This window comes from Phoca vitulina, unplaced genomic scaffold (assembly GCF_004348235.1).
Source record: "Phoca vitulina isolate PV1807 unplaced genomic scaffold, GSC_HSeal_1.0 scaffold68, whole genome shotgun sequence".
NCBI classification, from domain to species: Eukaryota; Metazoa; Chordata; class Mammalia; order Carnivora; family Phocidae; genus Phoca; species Phoca vitulina.
In genome coordinates this window covers 3,125,123-3,146,825 of record NW_022589771.1, presented here as the reverse complement: position 1 = coordinate 3,146,825, position 21,703 = coordinate 3,125,123, and the positions used below count along the sequence as shown (strand labels likewise).

General features: G+C 40.5%; 1 protein-coding gene across 2 annotated transcripts in view; it reads right to left on the bottom strand.

Annotated features, from left to right (window-relative positions):
• LOC116624551 (SH3 domain-binding glutamic acid-rich protein-like) overlaps positions 1 to 21,703 on the bottom strand; it is a 64,796-nt gene that overhangs the window by 12,376 nt on the left and 30,717 nt on the right. For both annotated transcript variants that reach the window (XM_032392579.1, XM_032392580.1), the window contains exons 4-5: positions 5,599 to 5,673; positions 4,677 to 4,769 (exon numbers count right to left, since the gene is read on the bottom strand). In XM_032392579.1, the coding sequence (XP_032248470.1) occupies positions 4,677 to 4,769; positions 5,599 to 5,673 (168 nt within the window). The remainder of the gene's footprint in view (positions 1 to 4,676; positions 4,770 to 5,598; positions 5,674 to 21,703) is intronic.

Sequence of the window (21,703 nt, the reverse complement as noted above, 5' to 3'; positions counted from 1 at the left end):
GACAAAGCTACAACTTAAAATCATTTTACCTTGTTGCTCCTATAATAACGTTAGTCAGGGGAAGCGTCTGAAGTAGGTAGTCTTAGAACCTTCCCCGGTAGCTATCCTGGTTGGGAACTTGGGCAGCGAGGCAGGCCGCAGAGACGGAAAGTGGCCAGGAGGAGGGACAGGTGTCAGCTGTGGTGAGTGCCAGGCAGTGGCTGGACAGGACAGGTGGCTGGTGTGGAAGGAAGCCGAGGGCCAGCCCAGAGTGACCTGAGGAGGGCAGATGGCCTCCGAATGGCTGGAAATCTCAGGGACAAGGGCAGAGTTCTCTCTGTCTGCTGCCACTGCAGGGACCCAGCCTGAGACTCACCAGCTCCTCAAAGACCTAAACCAACGTCTGTCCCTTGAGAAAGCAACTTTCCTCAGGACCGGTTTTGGAGGAAGCTGAGTGGGCTTTACAAGCCATAATCATGTAGTCAGTCAAGCCAAGGTCTTAAGAGGTTTTGGAGAGGACCACTGAGTTGGCAAGGAGCACAACTTAAAATAATTTCACCTCAGTGGAAACCAAACACAAAGCTGCAACCTGTCCAGTCTCCCATAAAGTTCTCACGAAGCCCCCAGTCTGCAGGCCCTCCTCAGAGTGTGCCCTGGAGCTGAAGTGACCTTCTGCTTCCTTCCCTTCCTCCTCAGGTACCATTCACAAGCCCGCCACTCCTCCCTAGCTCCCTGTCCCTCCCGGGTCAGCAGGGAAGGTGACCACAAAGTCCCCTCTCTACTGGGGTCTGGAGCAACATAGGAGGTCTTCTCAGGCATGAATGAACAGTCTCCCCAGTGTTCACCGTCCTGCCTCCCAAATTCCCCCCAACCCGCCAGCATGTGGGTAAGATGCATCTTGGCATCTGGTGTTTGAGAGCCATGACGCTTGGGCTGGTGGTCGGGGAGGTCTGTTTCATTACAGGAGGTGATGGTTTCTGTCTCCACCTCTGATTTGCTTTTAAATCAAGAGTGATATTCTTAGATAAATATTTCTGGCCATTAAAATGGCATCAAAGGGGCGCCTGGGTGGCTCAGTCGGTTAAGCGTCTGCCTTTGGTTCAGGTCATGATCCTGGAGTCCCAGGATCGAGCCCCACATCGGGCTCCCTGCTCAGCTGGGAGCCTGCTTCTCCCTCTCCCTCTGCTGCTCCCCCAGCTCATGGTTGCACTCTCTCTGTGTCTCTCTCCCTCAAATAAATAAGTAAAATCGTTAAAAAATAAATAAATAAAATAAAATAAAAAGGCATCAAGTACGTCCTGAGTGAGCATGTGCAATAGCTAGACGAACAAGCCCACGCCCAGACATTACTTAGCTGCCTCATCCCTCCGTGTACCGCGACCAGCCGCCAGCGGCCGTGGCTACCACTGTACACTCGAAAACTGTCCCTAACACACAAATGGAAGGTCTGAAATAATGGTGCACACTGAGCTCTGCAGTCTGTTTGATAGAGAGGTGGCGGGGGCACGTTCTGGTTTCCACACTGTACCGTGGCTACCGGAGACCTCAGCACGGGGCGCCGCCACGTGACGGGCACACAGGGCTCTGAACGACGTCCCTGTAAGTCTGTCATCATTTCACAATGAAAGGTGAAAGTACGTTTGGACTCCTTCTCAGACCTAGTGTGGCTGAATACCAGGATATGAATTATGTGTTGTTCTCCTCGGCACACAACACTGGAGACAGGGAGTAGAGTTACTGCCCCTCCCACGCTCCAAGAAGAGAGCCACAGATTGGTGGGTGTTCTGGGCTCCCAGGGAAGAAAGGAGAGGCCTTGCTTTAAAGATTCTGGGCTAGCTAGGAGAGGCAATGAAGCTAGACAGTCCCTAAAAAAAGGGGGGGCTTGGAGCTTAGGCTTGGAGTTGTCTTGATGGAAGCAGCCAGACTGGAGACAGAGGGGCAGAAGGGGGGGACACTGAACCCAGGGGCAGCAGCTGTGCTCCGTCAGAGGCCGAGGGCCTGACTCAGCCGAGGGGCCAGCGCCCGTCAGCCCCTCACCCTGACGGAAGGTCCTGCCAGCATGAGGTGGAGGCGTGAAGCAGATATCATGCTGTTAGACAAATAAAGGAAGCTGACATTCTTGCCACATGGCTTAGGAACCAGATGGCGGCCCACAGATACTGTATTCCTTCTATTCTCCACGGAGCAGGGGGGAGCCCCGCTGTTCAAATACAAGGGGCCAGGAGGAGCACAAGGTAAGACCCCACGAAATCTCCTCCAGTCAGTTTTCAACAGGGCCAGAGTTTATCTAAAAAGCACTGGATTGATCTGAGCTGTAAGATCTAGGAGAACCCAGCAGGATGTGTCTAGTACTTTGAAAATCAGTGTTTAAAGAAGTAAAACACAGAAATCTAATTGGCTTCTCTCTTTGTTACAAATTAGCCTATCTAAGCCTGAGTGCACCACGGGCCGAAAGGTGTGATGACAGCCTAGGTGGCCGTCCCATCTTAACCTTGAAAACCAAACCCAAGGGGCACCTGGGTGGCTCAGTCAGTTGAGCGTCCGACTCTTGATTTCAGTTCAGATCATGATCTCAGGGTCATGAGGTGGAGTCCCACGTTGGACTCCATGCTCAGCGGGGAGTCTGCTTGAGATTCTCTCCCTCCGCCCCTGCTGCTGTGCACTTGCTCTCTCCCTCTCTCTCTCAAATAAATAAATCTTTAAAAATAAATAAATAAATAAATAAATAAATAAATAAATAAATAAATAAATAAAATAAGAACAAACCTAAAAACCATTTAAGCAGATGGGAGGTTCTTTAAGTACAAAATGCAACCATTCAAAATATCAGATATTTTCATCTCCTTTTCAAATTTCAATCCATTTTCCTATATATTCAATCTCAAAGCTAATCATGTTACTATGTCATTTGTAATCCTACTGACAAATCATGGGGTTTCTTTCTTATATAACTGAATTAAAGTAAGTCAAAGAGCATGGATCACTTGTCAAATAGGAAAAGGTCAGAATCTATCTTTATGTAGAACAAATATTATTAAAGAGTTGAAAATGACTTTGATCATTAATGTGAATAATACATTCCTCTAAAATTAAAATGTCTTTTACTTAGTCATATCTTCATCAGAGCCCAGGCAAAAATAACAAAAATGATTTTTTTTCATTCCTATCAGGATTTATAGGACTATAATTTACTTTGTAAAGCGTTCTCAATTAAAAAAAAAAAAATACTAACGAAGAGAACCCCGGGCCTGATGGCTTACCACCTCTCTGAACAGCAGCTGAGAAGAGGAAGCAGACCCATCTTTGCTGTAGTTATGAAAATTTACTTTCCTCTCAGTCCCCAGGAGAAAGGGATTGGGGTGTAATGTTTCTTATCTTTGTCTGTCTTACAGGAAGCAAACTGGATTTCAAAAAATATAAATCGATAATACTATAAGAAGGCACTAGGCAATTCCTGTAAAGTCTGCATTATAAAAACATGGATTTTTAAATGACAGGGTAATGAAATTGCCACTATATTTAATTTAAAATTTATTATTTCTGAATGATACAGCCTGCCATGAAACTCCATCTAACTTCTAGGTCAGGATTAAAGATCTTGTCTTTCTTCCAAACTAAAGACTTCAAAGAGTCTTAAATTATCAGCACTTTGGGATAGCAATCTTTAAATATGAGGAATTTATTGCCCTGGCTCCTCCAGATTTAAATTCCTTATAATACAGACCAGCTGATGCCCATGCCCACCCCAACATGCCCATAGCACGTGTCCCCGGGGCCCTTCCTAACCACATTCCATCTGCTGGGAATGAGAGTCCAACTATCTTAACAGATGTCTACACCCTCTCCTGGAATCAATAAATAGGTAAAAAGAATCATAAATAGGTAAAAATGCAAACCATCATGGTTCAGTAAACAGTCTTTGTTACAAATGGCCCAACGCATTACGATCACTGAAACTCTAGGGGAGGCTCAGCCCGATGCCCGCAGCCCCACCCGCTCAGCTCCCTGTGCACCACCGTCTCCCCTTACCTGGCTTCCCAGTTACATTTTCAGAATTCCTTCACTAAGTGGCCCATCTGATCCCCCATTCTCTCAGCTTGGCCACTGTAGAACTACAGTCTCCCCTGCCCTCCCATATTCCCCCTGCCCTTTATTCTGGGGCCCCTGAATTGGGACCCCTTTAGAATTAGATCACAGGCCTTGGAGCAGCTGATATTCCCATGATTGGATCTGAATTGAGTGTGGGTTTCCCTCCCCGAGGCCTCTGCTCTATCCCCAGCTCCTGTTGGCTTCCCACAAAATGTCCCACTCCATTACCTCTGTGTCCCCAGTAAGCAGTGCTCTTGGTGGGCATTTGCTGGGAATCCATCATTACTCATGACCAAGGGATAAGGTCCCTTGTTTTATGAAGAACTTGAACCTAACCTAACCCTAACAACACAATTACAGATTATTAAAGCCTTGTCTAGCCTGTCCCTCCAGGCCTGGGTTCAGGGTCCTTTGGCTTCCTTTTAGTCCTCAACCTGCCTTGACCACAGTAGTGAACACTTCCCCCTGCTTCGTCCCTGGCTGAACCCTCAGCTCCTGGCTTCCATGCTCACTTCAGTGTGCCCAGGAAGATTCCTGGCACCTGGAGGTGCTTTAATGCTTCTCGACCTGAATCCAGTGAAACTATGGTACAAAAAACAAACACTCACATTCTTCTCTTGAGATTCAGCGAGATTGCCCACATCTTCATTGTCCTCTTTTTGTGCCTCATTTTCTCCACTCTCTTCAGTCTTCTCTGTTCCCTGGTCATAACGGAAACCCACAGTATCATTAACATTAGATAAGCTTTCAAGGAAAAACCAAACCACACATGCTATGTTTTTTTTATTTGGATACACAATATATAAAAAAAAGCAATCATAGATTTCCTATTTATTAGGTCACTTCGCTACTAGTGTATAGAATCACCAACCCCCTATATTGCTCATTGGACCTGCTGTTGTAAGTCAATAGATCTGAGTCATGTATGTGCATGGTAGAGAAATAAATGCACTAATAAGGAGCTATAATTCACCCATTTAAGGCTTATGAAGAGAACTCCAAAGGATTTGATATTTAGGCAGTGTTTGTTTTCTGTTGCTTGAGTGGAGGCAGGCTTTATAATTTTAGAGAGTAAGAAAAGATAATAGAGGATAGATAGATAGTGAAGAAATAGATGGATAGATGGATGATGATGGATGGATGGATGGATGATGGGTGGATGATGGATGGGTGGATGATGGATGGATGGATGATGGATGGATAATAGTTGAATGATGGATGGATGATGGATGGACGGATGGATGATGGATGGATGGTGGATGGTGGATGATGATAGATACATAGATACGTAGAGAATAAATGGATGGATGATGGATGATGATAGATACAAAGATACATAGAGAATAAATAGATGGAATGATGATGGGTGGGTGGATGGATGATAGATGATAGATAGATAGATAGATAGATAGATAGATAGATAGATAGATATTCTATCTATGTAAAGTAGAATGACAGAAAAATGAGAACCAAGTAGACATTCTGAGGAAGCTAGTCTGGGGGAAGATGGTTCAAGATACTAACTCTTACCTCTGTGCTGCCCTGTACCTCTCCCACTACATCGCCATTGGGAAGGGAAGATGCTTCCTCAGATGATTTTGTCACCTGCATCATATAAATTGAGAATGTTTGAGAATTTTCTTAAGAATAATAGCTTGCATTTCAACATCTTTCAACTATTCAAATTATGTTTGTCTTCATCCCTCATTTTATCTTTACAACACTGTAGCCTGACCAGTAGGGTGGTTACAACCACTCACACATGAGAGATGAGAAGATCAAGGCAGAAAGTGTCACATTGCAAGTTAGGGGTGGGATTAGGTCTACACCTCCTACTTTATGCTCTTTGGACTTATCCACAGTTGCCAACCTTCTAAAATATTAAGCTATTTTTCTCATCATAAGAAAAAATTTTGTAACAGTGTGAGGTGATGGATGTCCACTTATTACAGTAATCATTTCACAATATATACATACATCAGATCCTTACGTTGTACACCTGAAACTAATACAGTGTTACATGTAAATTATATCTCAATAAAATTAGGGGGAGATCAGTTACTTTTATTACAAAGGCAGTTAAACCATAGACACACCGTCTAGTGCCCTGCTCCTATGATAATCAATATTAAAATTTTGATATGTACCTAAATCTATCCTAATACATACATACAGGCTGGTTTGGTGGTTTTTTGGTTTTTTTTGTTTTTGGTTGGTTGCTATTTTTGTTTTATTTTTGTGTTTTTTTAAATAGACATGGGAACACAGGGCACAACTTGATTTTTTAGCTTAATGTATCATGGACATTTGCCCAAGTTAATTCAGATGTTTCTAACCTCATTTTTTAAATACCTGCTGAATATTAAATATATAATTTATTCAAATATTTCCCAGCTGATGGTTTTTCAGAATTTATATGTTTGTACTTCTATAAACAACACTATATTAAGCTGAATAAAATGATGGTTTTTTTATTAGATTTCTTGCCAAAAAAATAAACTGTAATTCATATTCCATAGTAAATAAATGAATGTCCTCTTTTCCTTTATATAACCTCATGACCAATAAAGATGATTGCTCTTTTTTATCTCTGCCAACGTGTTGGGGAGAATATGTAATTTTGTTTTTCTTTTCATTTTCCTAATTACTAGAAGAGAAAAGCATATTTTCCATGAGTTTTAGCCACTTATGTTCCTGTCCACATACTTGCCTTCATATGTTTTGCCCCTTTTTACTTGAGTTGTTTGTCTTTTATTGTCAATTTTTAGAGGTTATTTATATAATAGAAATATTGGCTATTTGTCAGGTTACAACTTTTATTTTTAGTCTATAAATTATTATAAATTTTGTGTTTTTCAGTTTTTAGCATTTTATAAAAATAAATTTATCTAATTTTTATTCTCTGAAATTCAGTGCTGTTAATTTATATTAGTTATGAACATCCAGAGCCTTAATCCCTCTAGGGCTCTGTTTTCATCCAGATAAACAGCAAAGTATGTCTGTACTATTTATATACCATCATTTTCCCATTTAATTAAGATGTTTTTGTCATTTATTAAGTTTTATGTATATACTTGGATCTATTAATACACTATTTTATATATGAATATATAGACATATCCATGAATATATTTATCAGTTCCCATGCCAACATACTGCTTTTACCAGTGTAGCTTTTAATATGAATTTTAATATTCAGAAAGGCAAGTTGCTACATAAAGTCTTTTTTAAAATTTTCTTGGCTCGGGGTGCCTGAATGGCTCAGTGGTTAAGCGTCTGCCTTCAGCTCAGGTCATGATCCCAGGGTCCTGGGATCGAGCCCTGCTTAGGGCTCCCTGCTCCACGGGAAGCCTGCTTCTCCCTCTCCCACTCCCCCTGCTTGTGTTCCCTCTCTCGCTGTCTCTCTCTCTGTCAAATAAATAAACAAAATCTTTTTAAAAAAATAAAAAATAAAATTTTCTTGGCTCTCCTCAGACATTTATTATTCCAATAAATTTTAAGGTCATTTTTCCTAGTGTCAAATTTTTAAAAATAAGCTTTTGGTTAAAATAACATTAAATAGGGGCGCCTGGGTGGCACAGTTGGTTAAGCATCTGACTCTTGGTTTTGGCTCAAATCATGATCTCAGGATTGTGAGATCAAGCCCTGTATGGGGCTCCATGCTCAGGATGGAGTCTGCTTGAGATTCTCTCTCCCTCTCTCTCTGCCCCTCCCACTTGTGCTTTCTTTCTCTCTAAAATAAATAAATAAATCTTTAAAAAATAAAATAGCATTAAACATATTTATTAGTTTAGAAAATTTTCACTTCTTATTGTGAAGTCATCCTATCCAGACACATTGTAGGTCTCTCTATTACTCTAGTATTTGTGGGAGTCCTTCAGAATACAATTATGTTCTTTATAATATGAAGACCTATATGCTTCTTGATAAATTTATTCCTCAATACTTTATGGATTTTTATCACCCTTGTGAATGAGATTTGATTTTTACATTTTAACTTCCTATCCATCATTGTTGATACAAAAGCTACTAATTTTTATGTTTTTCTTTTATCCAGAAATGTCATAAACTCTTTATTTTTTTTATTATGTTATATTAATCACCATACATTACATCATTAGTTTTTGATGTAGTGTTCCATGATTCATTGTTTGCGTATAACACCCAGTGCTCCATTCAGTACGTGCCCTCTTTAATACCCATCACTAACCCATCCCCCCAACCCCCTCCCCTCTAGAACCCTCAGTTTGTTTCTCAGAGTCTATAATCTCTCCTGGTTCGTCTCCCCCTCCGATTCCCCCACCTTCATTTTTCCCTTCCTGCTATCTCTTTTTTTTTAACATATAATGTATTATTTGTTTCAGAGGTACAGGTCTGTGATTCAACAGTCTTGCACAATTCACAGCACTCACCATAGCTCATACCCTCCCCAATGTCTATCACCCAGCCACCCCATCCCTCCCACCCCCCACCACTCCAGCAACCCTCAGTTTGTTTCCTGAGATTAAGAATTCCTCATATCAGTGAGGTCATATGATACATGTCTTTCTCTGGTTGACTTATTTCGCTCAGCATAATACCCTCCAGTTCCATCCACGTGGTTGCAAATGGTAAGATTTCATTCCTTTTGATGGCTGAATAATATTCCATTGTATATATGGACCACATCTTCTTTATCCATTCATCTGTCGATGGACATCTTGGCTCTTTCCACAGTTTGGCTATTGTGGACATTGCTGCTATAAACATCGGGGTGCACGTACCCCTTCGGATCCCTACATTTGTATCTTTGGGGTAAATACCCAGTAGTGCAATTGCTGGGTCGTAGAGACGACATAAACTCTTATTAATTCTAATAGATTTTATTGGAGTGTCTTGAGATTTCTAGGTGTACAATTACATCACATACAAATAATTTTTAAATTTCACATGTATTACATATACATGATACATTTTACTTTCCTACATGACTATAATAACTACAGCTTCTAAAACAAAGTTTAATAATATAGTGATTACAGGCTTGCCTATCTTGCCTCCAATTGTAATAGAAATGATTCAACATGTCATGATTCATTGTGACACAGCTGCCTTTTGATAATTGGTTTTTATCATGTTTAATTAGTTTCCTCCTATTTATATTTTAATCCATTTTAAATTTAACTAGGAATGTCTGAAGAACTGTATCAAATATCTCCTTGGTATTTATGGAAGCAATCATATGGGTTTACTCCATTAATCAGTTCATGTAACTAATTATGTTAATAGAATAAACTCTGCTTTGCATTATATAGTTTGCTAACATTTTATTTAGACTTTTCCCCTCTGTGCTTATAATAGGAATTGATCTAAGTAAAACTGAAAGTATTCTAAGTAATATATCAACTGGTCAGGGGTTTCATCTATTTCATTTCTCTGTTAAAATTATATATAATCAAATTACATATATATGTATTCAAATTACATTTATTCAAATCATATACATATATGTACATATGCATGTACATATGCCCAAAGACACATACTTTCTCCCTCATTTGTATTTAATTGATTTTGGCTTTTCTTTTTATTGGTTCATACTGCCTACATTTTTATTTTGTTTTCCTGTTGTTAATTATTTAAACTGAATATTTATTTTAGGGGCACCAGGAAACCAAATGCTTGCACAATCCTCCCCCCTTTTTTTAAAAACAGCCATGCCCAGCATGGAGCCCGTTACAGTACTAGAACTCATGACCCTGAGATCATAACCTGAGCTGAAACCAAGAATCAGACATTTAACTGACTGAGCCATCCAGGTGCCCCTATAATATCAGTTTTATTTTCTTCTGGATATGAGGTTATTTGAAATGGTATATATTTATTTCTCAAGTTTCTATGATATTTTTCTTTCAGATTGTAATTCTGTATTTGGGATAAGAATATAGTCTGTAAAATCATCCCCTTTTGAAATTTATGAAGGTTTTCTTTGTGACCAAGTATATGATAGCTGTGGAAATTGTTTTAATAAGTTCAAGGGAAGAATATATTTTATCAATATCTATCTAATATATTGTTATTCTTGTGTGTATGCATATGTATATCCTATATACATCTATTAAGTTTCTAATTATATTTGTGTGTGCTTAAAATAGTACCTGATAAGTAATAAGTACAATGTATCTATTAAAAGATATGTTTTTCACAAGTTTTCATTGTATTTCTAGGAGTTTTTGATTTATGTATTTGATTGCTATGTAGCATGATCCATAAAGATTCATGACTACTGTATTTTCTTCACAGATTTTTATCATTTTTCATTATATAATACCTTGTCACTTAGTTAATGCTTTTGGTCTTGAATTCCTCTTTATCTGATATCATTAATGCCACTCCAGCTTTTTTGTTGTTTGTATATGCCTGCTGTATACTCATCCCTTTATTTCAATTTTTCTTTAAATGATTGTTTTATTATGTTCTCATAATTTTTTTTTAAAAGATTTTATTTATTTATTTGAGAGAGAGAATGAGATAGAGAGAGCATGAGAGGGGGGAGGGTCAGAGGGAGAAGCAGACTCCCCGCTGAGCAGGGAGCCCGATGCAGGACTCGATCCCAGGACTCCAGGATCATGACCTGAGCCGAAGGCAGTCGCTCAACCAACTGAGCCACCCAGGCGCCCATTATGTTCTCATAATTAACATATGGCTCATCTTTGTTAAAATCCAATTTTACTATCAACTCCAATTCCATTATAGCCAAGGAATCTCCTTTTGAACCCAACCTTCCAACAGATAATGACTACAAATTCTGAATTTAAAAAAAGAAACACCTGGCTGGCTCAGTCAGTACTAGGTTCTGATTGTGATCTAGGGTTGTGAGTTTAAGCCCCATGTTGGATGGGGCTTATCTGAAAAACAAACAAACAAATAAGAAAGCCAAAGAAAAGAAAAAATAAGAGGAAAATGAGCCAAAGCAAAAAGATTCAAGAGGGACTTGACATTTGACAGATAAAGAATTATTTGCACATCCATGTTCATTGCAGCATTATTCACAATAGCCAAGAAGCAGAAACAATCCAAATGTCCATGAATGAATGAATGAACAAAATACTGTATATACATACAATGGAATATTATTCAGCCTTAAAAAGAAAAATTATCCTGTCTCATACCACAACACAGATGAATCTTGATTGCATTATGCTAGCCAAATGAAATAAGGCACTCACAAAAAGACAAATGTTGTTTGATTCTACTTATATGAGATATCTAAAATAATCAAATTTATAGAAACAGAAAGTAAAATGTTGGTTACCAGGGACTGGGGAAAGGAGGAAATTGGGAGTTGGGTGAGTACAGAGTTTTAGTTTTGCAAAGTGAAAAAGTTCTAGAGATCTTTTGCACAACAATATGAATATACTTAACATTACTGAACTATACACTTAGAAATGGCTAAGATGGTTTTTAAAAAAGAAAGATGACAATGGCACTGAGTGAGTTACTGTTTTGGGGGCTTAAGTCTGAGAATAAGCAAATCTTATGGGGGGAGATAAAACCACAACAGAAAACTCAGGCGTTTTTGCCTGAAGAATCAGGAAACAGAACTTGGGGCAACCATAGCTACCAGGAAATGAGGACAGAATCCTGGACAAGAGAGAGGGAGCCCCAAATTCTGCTTATGAATTCTGCCAAAATCTCCAGCTAAGCCCCCAACCACCCATGCATGGGACTGGTTCAGCTAAAGAACAAATAACTCAGCTGAGATTTGAGCTGCTCACTAGCTGCTACATAGAGTTTGCAGTTTGAGTCCCACAAAGTAAATGTCTATTAATAAAAAAAAGTCAATATTTTTCAGAGGAATGGAACAAAATACAGTCTGCACAACCCAACATTCACTACATCTAAGACACAACCCAAAATACTTGACATATAAAGAACAAGGAAAATATGACCCATCCTCAAGAGAAAAAACAATAAATGGAAACAATCTCTGAAAGGACCCAGATGTTGGAATTAGCAGACAAGGATTTCAAGACAATCATTACACTCATTCTCAAAGAAGTAAAGGAAAATATGCTTGCAATGATGAAACAATTGGAAATTGTTCATCAGTAGAGAAATAAAAACTATAAAAATTGAACACATAGAACATTCTAGAACTGAAAAAAGTATCTGAAGTAAAAAACTCACTAGACAGGATGCAGAATGCAGAATGAAGATGACAGAGGAAAAAATACATGAACATAAAGATAGCTCAATAGAAATCATCTAGGGGCACCTGGGTGACTCAGTTGGCTGAGTGTGACTCTTGGTTTTAGCTTAGCTCATGATCTCAGGGTCATGAGATCAAGCCCTGCGTTGGGCTCCATGCTGAGTGTGGAGCCTGCTTAAGATTCCTCTCTCTCTCCTCCCTTTGCCCCTCCCTGCTTGCACTCTCTCTCTAATAAATAAATAATTAATAATAGAAATAATCTAATTTGAAGATCAGACAGAAACAAGATTTTTTTTTAAGTGAACAAAGCCTCAGGGAAGTATGAAATAATAACAAAAGGTTTGACATATATGTAATTGGAATTCCAGAAGGAGAAATGAGAGTAAATGGAGCAGAAATTATATTTGAAAATATAATGGCTGAAATTTTCCTAAATTTGGTGAAAGACATATTTTTACAGATTCTAGAATCTCAGCAAACCCCAATAAAGATAAATACAAAGAAAACCATGCTTAGGCACAACACAATCAAATGGCTGAACACCAAAGCCAAAGAGAACATCTTCAAAGGGGCCAGAGAAAAATTACATATTGCATACAGGGAACAAGGATTCAAAGAATCCTCAGGTCTCATCAGAAGTATAGAGACCACAAGACAGAATCAAAAAACACATTTAAAGTGTTGAAAGAATAACAATCAACTAAGAATTCTATGCTCAACAAAAACATTCCTGAATGAAAGCCAAGACAGCTTCAGATAAACGAACACTAAGAGAACTTCCTGCCAGCAAACATGCACTACAGAACAATGTACAAGGCTAAAGTAAGTTCTTTGGGCCAAAGAGAAATGGCACTAGATGGAAACTTGATTCTTCAGAAAGAATAAAAAGCATCAGAATCTTTTTTAAATATCTGGGTAAACAGAAAAGATTCTTTTTCCTCTTTCTGTAAAATACATAAGACTGGGATGCCTGGGTGGCTCAGTCGGTTAAGCATCTGCCTTTAGCTCAGGTCATGATCCCAGGGGCCTGGGATGGAGCCCCATGTCAGGCTCCCTGCTCGGCTGGGAGTCTGCTTCTCCCTCTGCCCCTCCCCCCACTCATTATCTCTCTTGCTCTCTCTCTCTCAAATAAAATCTTAAAAAAATATATTCAGCGCAATACTAACTCTAAACTGTGAAACACTAAGACCACACACTACAATCACTAGAGCAACCCACTATAAAATAGTTCAAAGAGGTGAGGCTAAAAATCCAATAGATAGAGAGGGAATCCTAAAATACACTCAACCTAAAAGAAAACAACATAGCATCGAACAAAGGAATAAAAGGAAGGGGATAAAGAGAAAAACAAATAATAAAATTAATAATAATAAATCTAAACAAAATCAATTCAATGATTACTTAAAAGTTAATGGACTAACTGGTACAACTGACCACAGGGATTGTCAGACTGAATGAAAATGCAGAGGAGCCAATTCTACGTTATCTGCAAAGACACAGCATAAAAATAAAAGCACAGGTAGGTTGAAAGTGAAAGATAGTAAAAGATACACCAGGCAAATGGTAAGCAGAAGTCTGGAGTGGGTTTGTTAATATCATGATGGAAAGAGAGAAAGACAAAGAGTATTACCAGAGACTAAAAAGGTGACACCAGGGGACACCTGGGTGGATTAGTCGGTTAAGTGTCAGGCTCTTGATTTCAGCCCAGGTCGTGATCTCAGGGTGGTGAGATCGAGCCCTGCATCAGGCTCTGTGCTGGGCATGGGGGAATTCTCTCTCTTCCTCTCCCTCCGCCCCTCCCCCCCCTCCACTCATGCTCGCCCTCTCTCTCTCTCTCTCTCTCTAAAAAAAAAGAGAGAGACTTCTGGTAACGATAAAAATGTCAATCCATTAGGAAGTCCTAAAACTCATCAGTATGAATGTGCCCAACCATAGAGTTTTAAACTATACAAAGCATAAATTGGCAGGATTAGAGGGAGGAGGAGACAACTCACAATCCTAGTTGGAGATCTGAACACCCCTCTCTCATCAGCTGTGGAACAGCTATGCAAGAATCCAAACTGACTGTCCTTTTTCTTCTGTTTTCCTTCTTTTTGCGGGGCTGGGTGGGTGGCCAGGAACTTTCAGCCTTTTCAAATTTATTAGAACAACTAATGTAGTTAGTTCAATTCCTTCTGTCATATTAATTCATTATTCATTATTCATCTGTCTTCTCCCACGCTATTCCTTTCCTTATTTTGCTGGCTCACGTCTCTCCATTCTGTCTTCTTCAGCTCTGCCCTCTACCTTGTTCATCTAAATGTTCTGAAATGGTTTATTTCACTGCTGCTTAGTTTCCTACTCATAAAATGTAAAGTTCTCTATTAATATATCACAATTCTATAATACATAAGATCCCCATCAAAATGGCTTACCTGCCTTCCTCCAATTAAAATGAGACCTTCAGAACACCTGAATTTCCTTTTCTCCATATTCCCCATCCATATGGATAGTTTCACCTAAGTCCTTTTTCACATATGCCCTTCCACAACTCCTGGATTTTTCCAATATAGTTTAAAATTCTTGATGTCACTATTATTACAGTCTTTTCCTTTACAGAAGTGGCTCTCAACCCTAGCGGCACATTAAATTCATCTGGAAGCTCCCCTTCCAGAGATTTTGGCTTAACTGATCTTGGAGGCAGTCCTGGCATCCTACAGCATTAACAGCTCCCCGGGGCTCCTGACCTGCAGCCCGGGTTGGGGCCGACTGCCAGCATCCACCCTTCTCCCCGACCCTCTGGGGAGGAGCCGCTCGGGGCCCACCTGCCCCCCGCCCCCCAGCTCACACCCCGCCCCGCCCAGGGACAGGCAGCTCTGCTGACCGCTGACCACTGCCCGCTGCGGGGCTGAGGGCAGGATGCAGGTGGGGGAGAGCGCTCCACCCTCCAGGCTGCTCCACAGCACCCCAGCCCCTACCCCGGGCCCTCCTGTGGCTGGAACACACCTCCTGGGGGCGGGGAGAGCGCTGGGAGCCACTCCCACCTGGGCAGGGCCTGGGCCTTAGTTCCCCCCTTCAATTCAGGCCTATTGCCTCCCATCTTCCGAGCGTTCTTCCCTAGTTTCTGGCCCTCAGACAGCTCCGCTGGGTTCTCCTACACGGTCGTGAGACAAGAGGCCGCAGCATCTTCAAGCGGAAGGCCCTCCCCTATCTCTATACTTATTCCTTCTCGTCCTTCAGGCCTTCTGTTCTTTCTGGAACATGTTATTCACATGTCAGGTCTCCCGTGTCCAAACTCCAGACTCCTGGCTTTCATGCAGGGTTTCTACTTCGCTGCGTTTGAGTTCATGTTTGATGCGTTTGCTCCTGTTGAGCTCGCGGAACAACGATCGGGCCTCACCCGTGTCCCCTGTCTGTTGTTCAGCTTGCAGTTTCAAATGAGCAGATCCCAGACAGGTGCTCGTGCTCCAGACTCGGCCCTCTTACAGCGCCCCTGAACTGTTTCTCCAGGTCTCCTCTGGCTTCCTCATTCACGCCCCTTCCGTGGAAGGCGCTGGGGTCAGCTGCTCGGCTGGTCTTCCTCCCGCAGGTTACTGGGAAATGCTGCACTTCCTAGATATTTTTGCCATTACTCAAAATTGCTTTCAACAGGCGCTCACTAATCACACCAGAAAATGAGTATCAAAACTTTTCATCACGCAGTAATCGGGGCCCAAATTTCCATGATGCAGTTAGATCATCTGTGCACCCTTCATCAGACTTGGATGTGTCCAAAGAGCAAATCCGCCTTCCAAGAGGTTGCAGCATGACTCCCCCAGGGGGATGGGAAAGAAGCCTTCTGAGCTATGTCTGCGGCGTTGCTGTTGGGAACGTTAGAACTTCCCGGGACGGCTGCGGTGAGAAGGACGGTGCTCCCTGGAATGTAGAGATTCTGACACCCAGTAGTCACCCCCACAGCGTTCTGCAAACATAATGCTCTAACGTGGGCATTTCCTCAATTCTATCAGCCAGAGGAAATCTAATTACATATATGAGTAGATGTTTGCCATTGATATCTTAATAATATGCCCCTGACCAAAATAATGTATAAAAGATATTGATCCTGAGCACCTAGGTGGCTCAGTCGGTTAAGTCTCTCTCGGTTTGGCTCAGGTCATGATCTCACGGGTCATGGGATCCAGCCCCAAGACGGGCTCCTTGGGCTCCGTGCATCAGCAGGGAGTCTACGGGAGATCTTCTCTCTTTCTCTCTCTCCTTCTCCTTCTGCCTCTCTCTCTCTCTCTCTTTCAAATGAATAAATAAAATTTTAAAAAGACATTGATCCTCATGCTTCCTTGCCTCACATTTGACAATCACAGTATAGGTTATCAATCATAACTTCAGTAATTTGCTTTAAATGTTAACTTGATCATATCTTTACTTTTCTCATCTCAATCTAGCATGTTCTAGAACAGTAGTTTTCACCTAGGGATTCCCATCACCTACTCATATAGTTGTATTAATATATAGGTGTTTAGGACCTAGTCCAGACTTACTGACTCTCCTTACTTGCTATTCTTGATATATTCCTACCATATATGGTGAGAATGTGCTTGGCATTCATGGTATCTTTCATGGGACATATGCTTGGTATATTCATGGTGTAGCATGTTTCTGGATAATTATGTTATATCAAGAGTTTTCCTCTATTCATCCTTTTTTTTACAAATAAGATATAATGTTTGCTATCTTTGAAAACAGGCTTAGTGATTATGTTTATAGATATTTTGTCTAAAACTTTTTGGACTCAATTTATTATTTTGTTTCGCATGCCACAGAAACAACCACATTTTCATATCAGGTGCATTATTCTTGTTATAATCCGCATAAAGTCTTTCACCTTTGAAAATTATCAGTTAAAAAATTAGCCACAGTTATTTTAAGTCTTTTGTCATTGACAGATATTTTTCTCAGCTTGTTTTATTCTGCTGCTTCCCTGAAAGCTTTCACAGTCCAGTACAAGCCAGACTGCTTCGCCTTCCACATAGGATGACCCAGAGCCCCTCAGGAAAGGATTATATGCCAGGTACTTTGCAGTATAGGCCTCTGATGGCAACACTTAAAGATATTGAGGCCATACCAGTGGACTGAGTCAGGATTTCCAGAACTCTAGCTGGGAAGCAGATGGGTTCATGAGGCTACCGACCCCAGATCCAGCAGAACAAGAATTAATTACATAGAACTCAATGAATCGGGAAGGATGAGTATAGTTTTTGTTTGGAATACTGTTGATATTATTTTAATGTCCTATTTTCTGGCTATATAAGGAAGCCCTCTGTCTTTCCTCTTAAGCTTTTTATAAATCACAACAATGTAGCAGACTCTATTTTTGTACATTGAAATGACACATTTGTAAGTGATAGTCTCTCTGCCTGACCCCTTCAGAACTGGAAAATTCTTAAGTCTTTCTGTGTTTCAAGGCAATATAGTTATTTGTCTAGGTTCCATAAGGATATGTATTCCTTGTTGCCAGGACATAAGTGGAAACTGGGTATGCAACCAAAGCCTTGCCTGGAGTGTGCTATTAACAAGGATGCTCATTTAATCAGATAGGACCAGATGGGTTTAAAGAACTAAAGTTGCATATTCATGGAGCCGGTGCTTACTAGCAAAGCCCTCTTGGGGAAAACTGGCCTCAGACTTGGCCCCTATAGCCTGCCTTAGACAAGAACAATATTCCAAAAGCAAAAATGCTGTGTATGACACTTAATATCATTTTATAGCATACATTTTCTATGTAATTGTCAAGAGTGTCTATTTTTAGGGTGAGATTAATTTCCTTGCTGATACTTATCCACGATGTTGTTTACTACAAAATGACACTGTGACAAATAGTATCATTTCCATAAATCATCAAGTGTCTGTCTTCCCAAAGGACACTTGAAGGAACTTTCCCCACGTGTGCATGCATAAACACCTATAAATCCAAGCAATGCTGACAATACCAGAGGTTCTAGAACAGTCTGTGCTGCTAATTAGTGGAGTATCTGCAGAAATCATGTAAATCCTGTGGACTTCAAGCCCCTCCTCTGGGAAGAGAAGAATCTGGACTGGACAGTCTCTTAGCTCTCTCTAGGCTGGATTTTGTAATTCCATGGCCAGCCCTTTCTTCCACTAGTTAAAGAGAATTTCATGCAATATGACAGGACTTAGGCACAGATCAGGACAGGATATAAAAACTGAAATTAGATATTTTTTAAATGGGATAAGATAAAACTTAGCAGAGGCTGAAACAAATTTATATATATTAGTATGGATATGTCTCAAAGCCTAATGTTGTTTTTTAAGGGCCAGCTATAAAACATTCTTAAAAATGTGATACCAATCAGGCATTAAAATTACAAAGCAACATATACATTGCTTGTGGAGATAAATATACAGTTTATATATATAGTTTTATATCGAGTTTTTTTTAATTCATGATGTTGAGTAAGGAAGGGGTTAAGGTCTAGGCAGGGAGAGGTAGAGGGCCCCTGGCTGGGCTCTGAGACTATTCCTGGCGGCAGAAGCTAAGCCAGAGTGAACAAGAGATAAGGGAATAGACCGGACCACTTGGCCCCAGAAGTGAGGGAATATTTTTCTTTGGCGGCTACATTGTAATCATAGAAAATGACCAGACCTCAAAGAAGTAAGTCATTAAGGATGTTATCAATAGTCCTTGTTCAAACCAAGATGGCGTGAGAATCTCAAGGCCACAAGCTTCCTGGTCAAGTTTTCAATGAAAAACTGCCACTAAAAACCCTCAGTGGCAACCCATTTGGGACCACTCTCACTTTAAAGAGCTTTTTCTTTCTCTGAAGGTGAGACAAGAACCTCGTAATCCTGCAGCAATGTTGATGGTCCCCAGGGAGGGAAGAAAGCAAAGTGACTTTACGGTTGCTCTGTAACGTTTGAATTTTTTACCTAAAGCAAATATGGTATCACATTCATTTTAGACAGGCACATACATGAATATTTAAATGAGTCCCTAGTTTAGTGGTTGCTAAACAGAAGTGTGCATCAGAATCAACCAAAGAACTTTTAAAAATGAAGATCCTCGGGCCTCTCCCCAGTAATTCAGGTCTGAAGTAGAACTCAGGCAGCTGAATTTTTAAAACTATACAAATGATTCTACTGCACAGCAGCCTATAATAGAAAATAGTACCATTTAAAATAAAATTAAGCAAAAGATACACAAATGGTCATAACGGCATTACTCATAATAGCCCCAAAATGAAAACAACTCAAGTATTCATCAACTGGTAGGTGGATAAATAAAATGTGGTCTATCCATACAATAGAATATTATTCTGCATAAAAAGGAAAGAAGTCCTGATCATACTAGAAAATGAATGACCTTGACAACATTATGCTAAGTTAAAGAAGCCAGGCAGAAAGAACAAAATGTTGTGTGATTCCATTTGTAGAAAATGCCGAGAAGAGGAAAGTCTATATAAAAGAAAGTATATCAGTAGTTCCTTAGGGTTGGGAGAATGGTTAGATTGGGGGGTGGCAAAGACATAGATGTAGTGAAAAGAAGGGCCATATGCACCCCAATGTTCATAGCAGCAATGTCCGCAATAGCCAAACTGTGGAAAGAGCCGAGATGCCCTTCAACAGATGAATGGATAAAGAAGATGTGGTCCATATATACAATGGAATATTACTCAGCCATCAGAAAAGATGAATACCCAACTTTTACATCAACATGGATGGGAGTGGAGGAGATTATGCTAAGTGAAATAAGTCAAGCAGAGAAAATCAATTATCATATGGTTTCACTTATTTGTGGAACATAAGGAATAACATGGAGGACATTAAGAGAAGGAAGGGAAAAATGGGCGGGGGGAATTGGAGGGAGAGATGAACCATGAGAGACTATGGACCTGAGAAACAAACAGGGTTTTAGAGGGGAGGGGGGAAGGAGGATTGGTTAGCCCGGTGATGGGTATTAAGGAGGGCACGTACTGCATGGAGCACTGGGTGTTATACGAAAACAATGGATCGTGGATCACTACATCAAAAACTAATGATGTATTGTATGGTGACTAACATAACATAATAAAATTAAAAAAAAAAGATTGGGGGGTGGGGTGTAATAGCTAAGGGGTGCTGGATTTTTTGGGGGGTGACTGGTGAAAATGTTTTGGAAGTAGGTCATGGTGATGGTTGCACAAATCTGTGACTATACTAAAAAGCCATTAATTGCATACTTTTGGTGAGTGAATTTTGTGATGTCTGAATTACATCTCAGTATTATGTTTTTAAGAAGACAACCACAAATTAAACATTTCATTTCATTATGTAACTGAGAAATAAATTAGATAGAATTAACTGACATATGGAAAGGACTTAATAGAATAGAGAATGATACTTTTTTAAAAAGATTTTATTTATTTATTTGAGAGAGAGAGAGAGAGCATGAGTGGAGAGAGGAGCAGAGGGAGAGGGAGAAGCAGACTTCCCGCTGAGCAGGGAACCTGATGCGGGGCTCGACCAGGACTCTGGGATCATGACCTGAGCCCAAGGCAGACACTTAACCAACTGAGCCACCCACGTGCCCATGATACTTACTTTTTGAGAATATTGGGGTCATTGAAAATGCCAGGCAGTTTCTAGTTATTATGGGAAAATGAATGCAGATATTTGCCTTGGCTTCTTCTCAGGACTCCACTACATGACAATAAAAACTATTTTAAAGGATAAACTTACAAGGACAAAAAAAAACAGGTGAGAGGTTACTGCAAAAAAAGAATGTCCACAAATTTTAGAGGCAGAAAAGGAAACTGTTGAGTAATAATTAGAAAAATAATTAGAAAATAATTAGAAAAAATCTAAGACTAATTTCTTATAAGAAGGGATGTGGGGGAATGAGAAGCAGATTTAGATTCCCTCCTCGTCCCTGGATGGCAGGCGACTGCCCACTCCTAAATAAGCAGGTTTAGAGTCTGCAGATGTTGAACCAGAGGGACTCTGACCTCTTGGTCACGAGGCCAGCTGAGATGGGGAACCAGAGCCAGGACAAGAGATCTATCTGAGAAGTCCACATCTTGAAGACCTTTCTATCCCCCTTCCTGACTTGTTCCCAGAACACTGGCAACCAGATTTACTCATTTACTCCACACTTACCACCACCATCATCAGCTCCACTATCACCTCTACCATCACCACATCCACTCTCTCCTTCACCATCACCACCACCACATCCACCACCTCCATCACCTCCAGCATCACCAACACCATCACCACCACCATTACCACCATCAACACCTTCACCACCACCATCACCACCTCCACTATCTCTTTCACCATCACCACCACCACATCCACCCCCTCCATCACCTCTACCATTATCACCACCGTCATCATCACCATCATCACCTCCACCACCATAATTACTACCTCCACTATCTCCTTCACCATCACCACCACCACACCCACCACCTC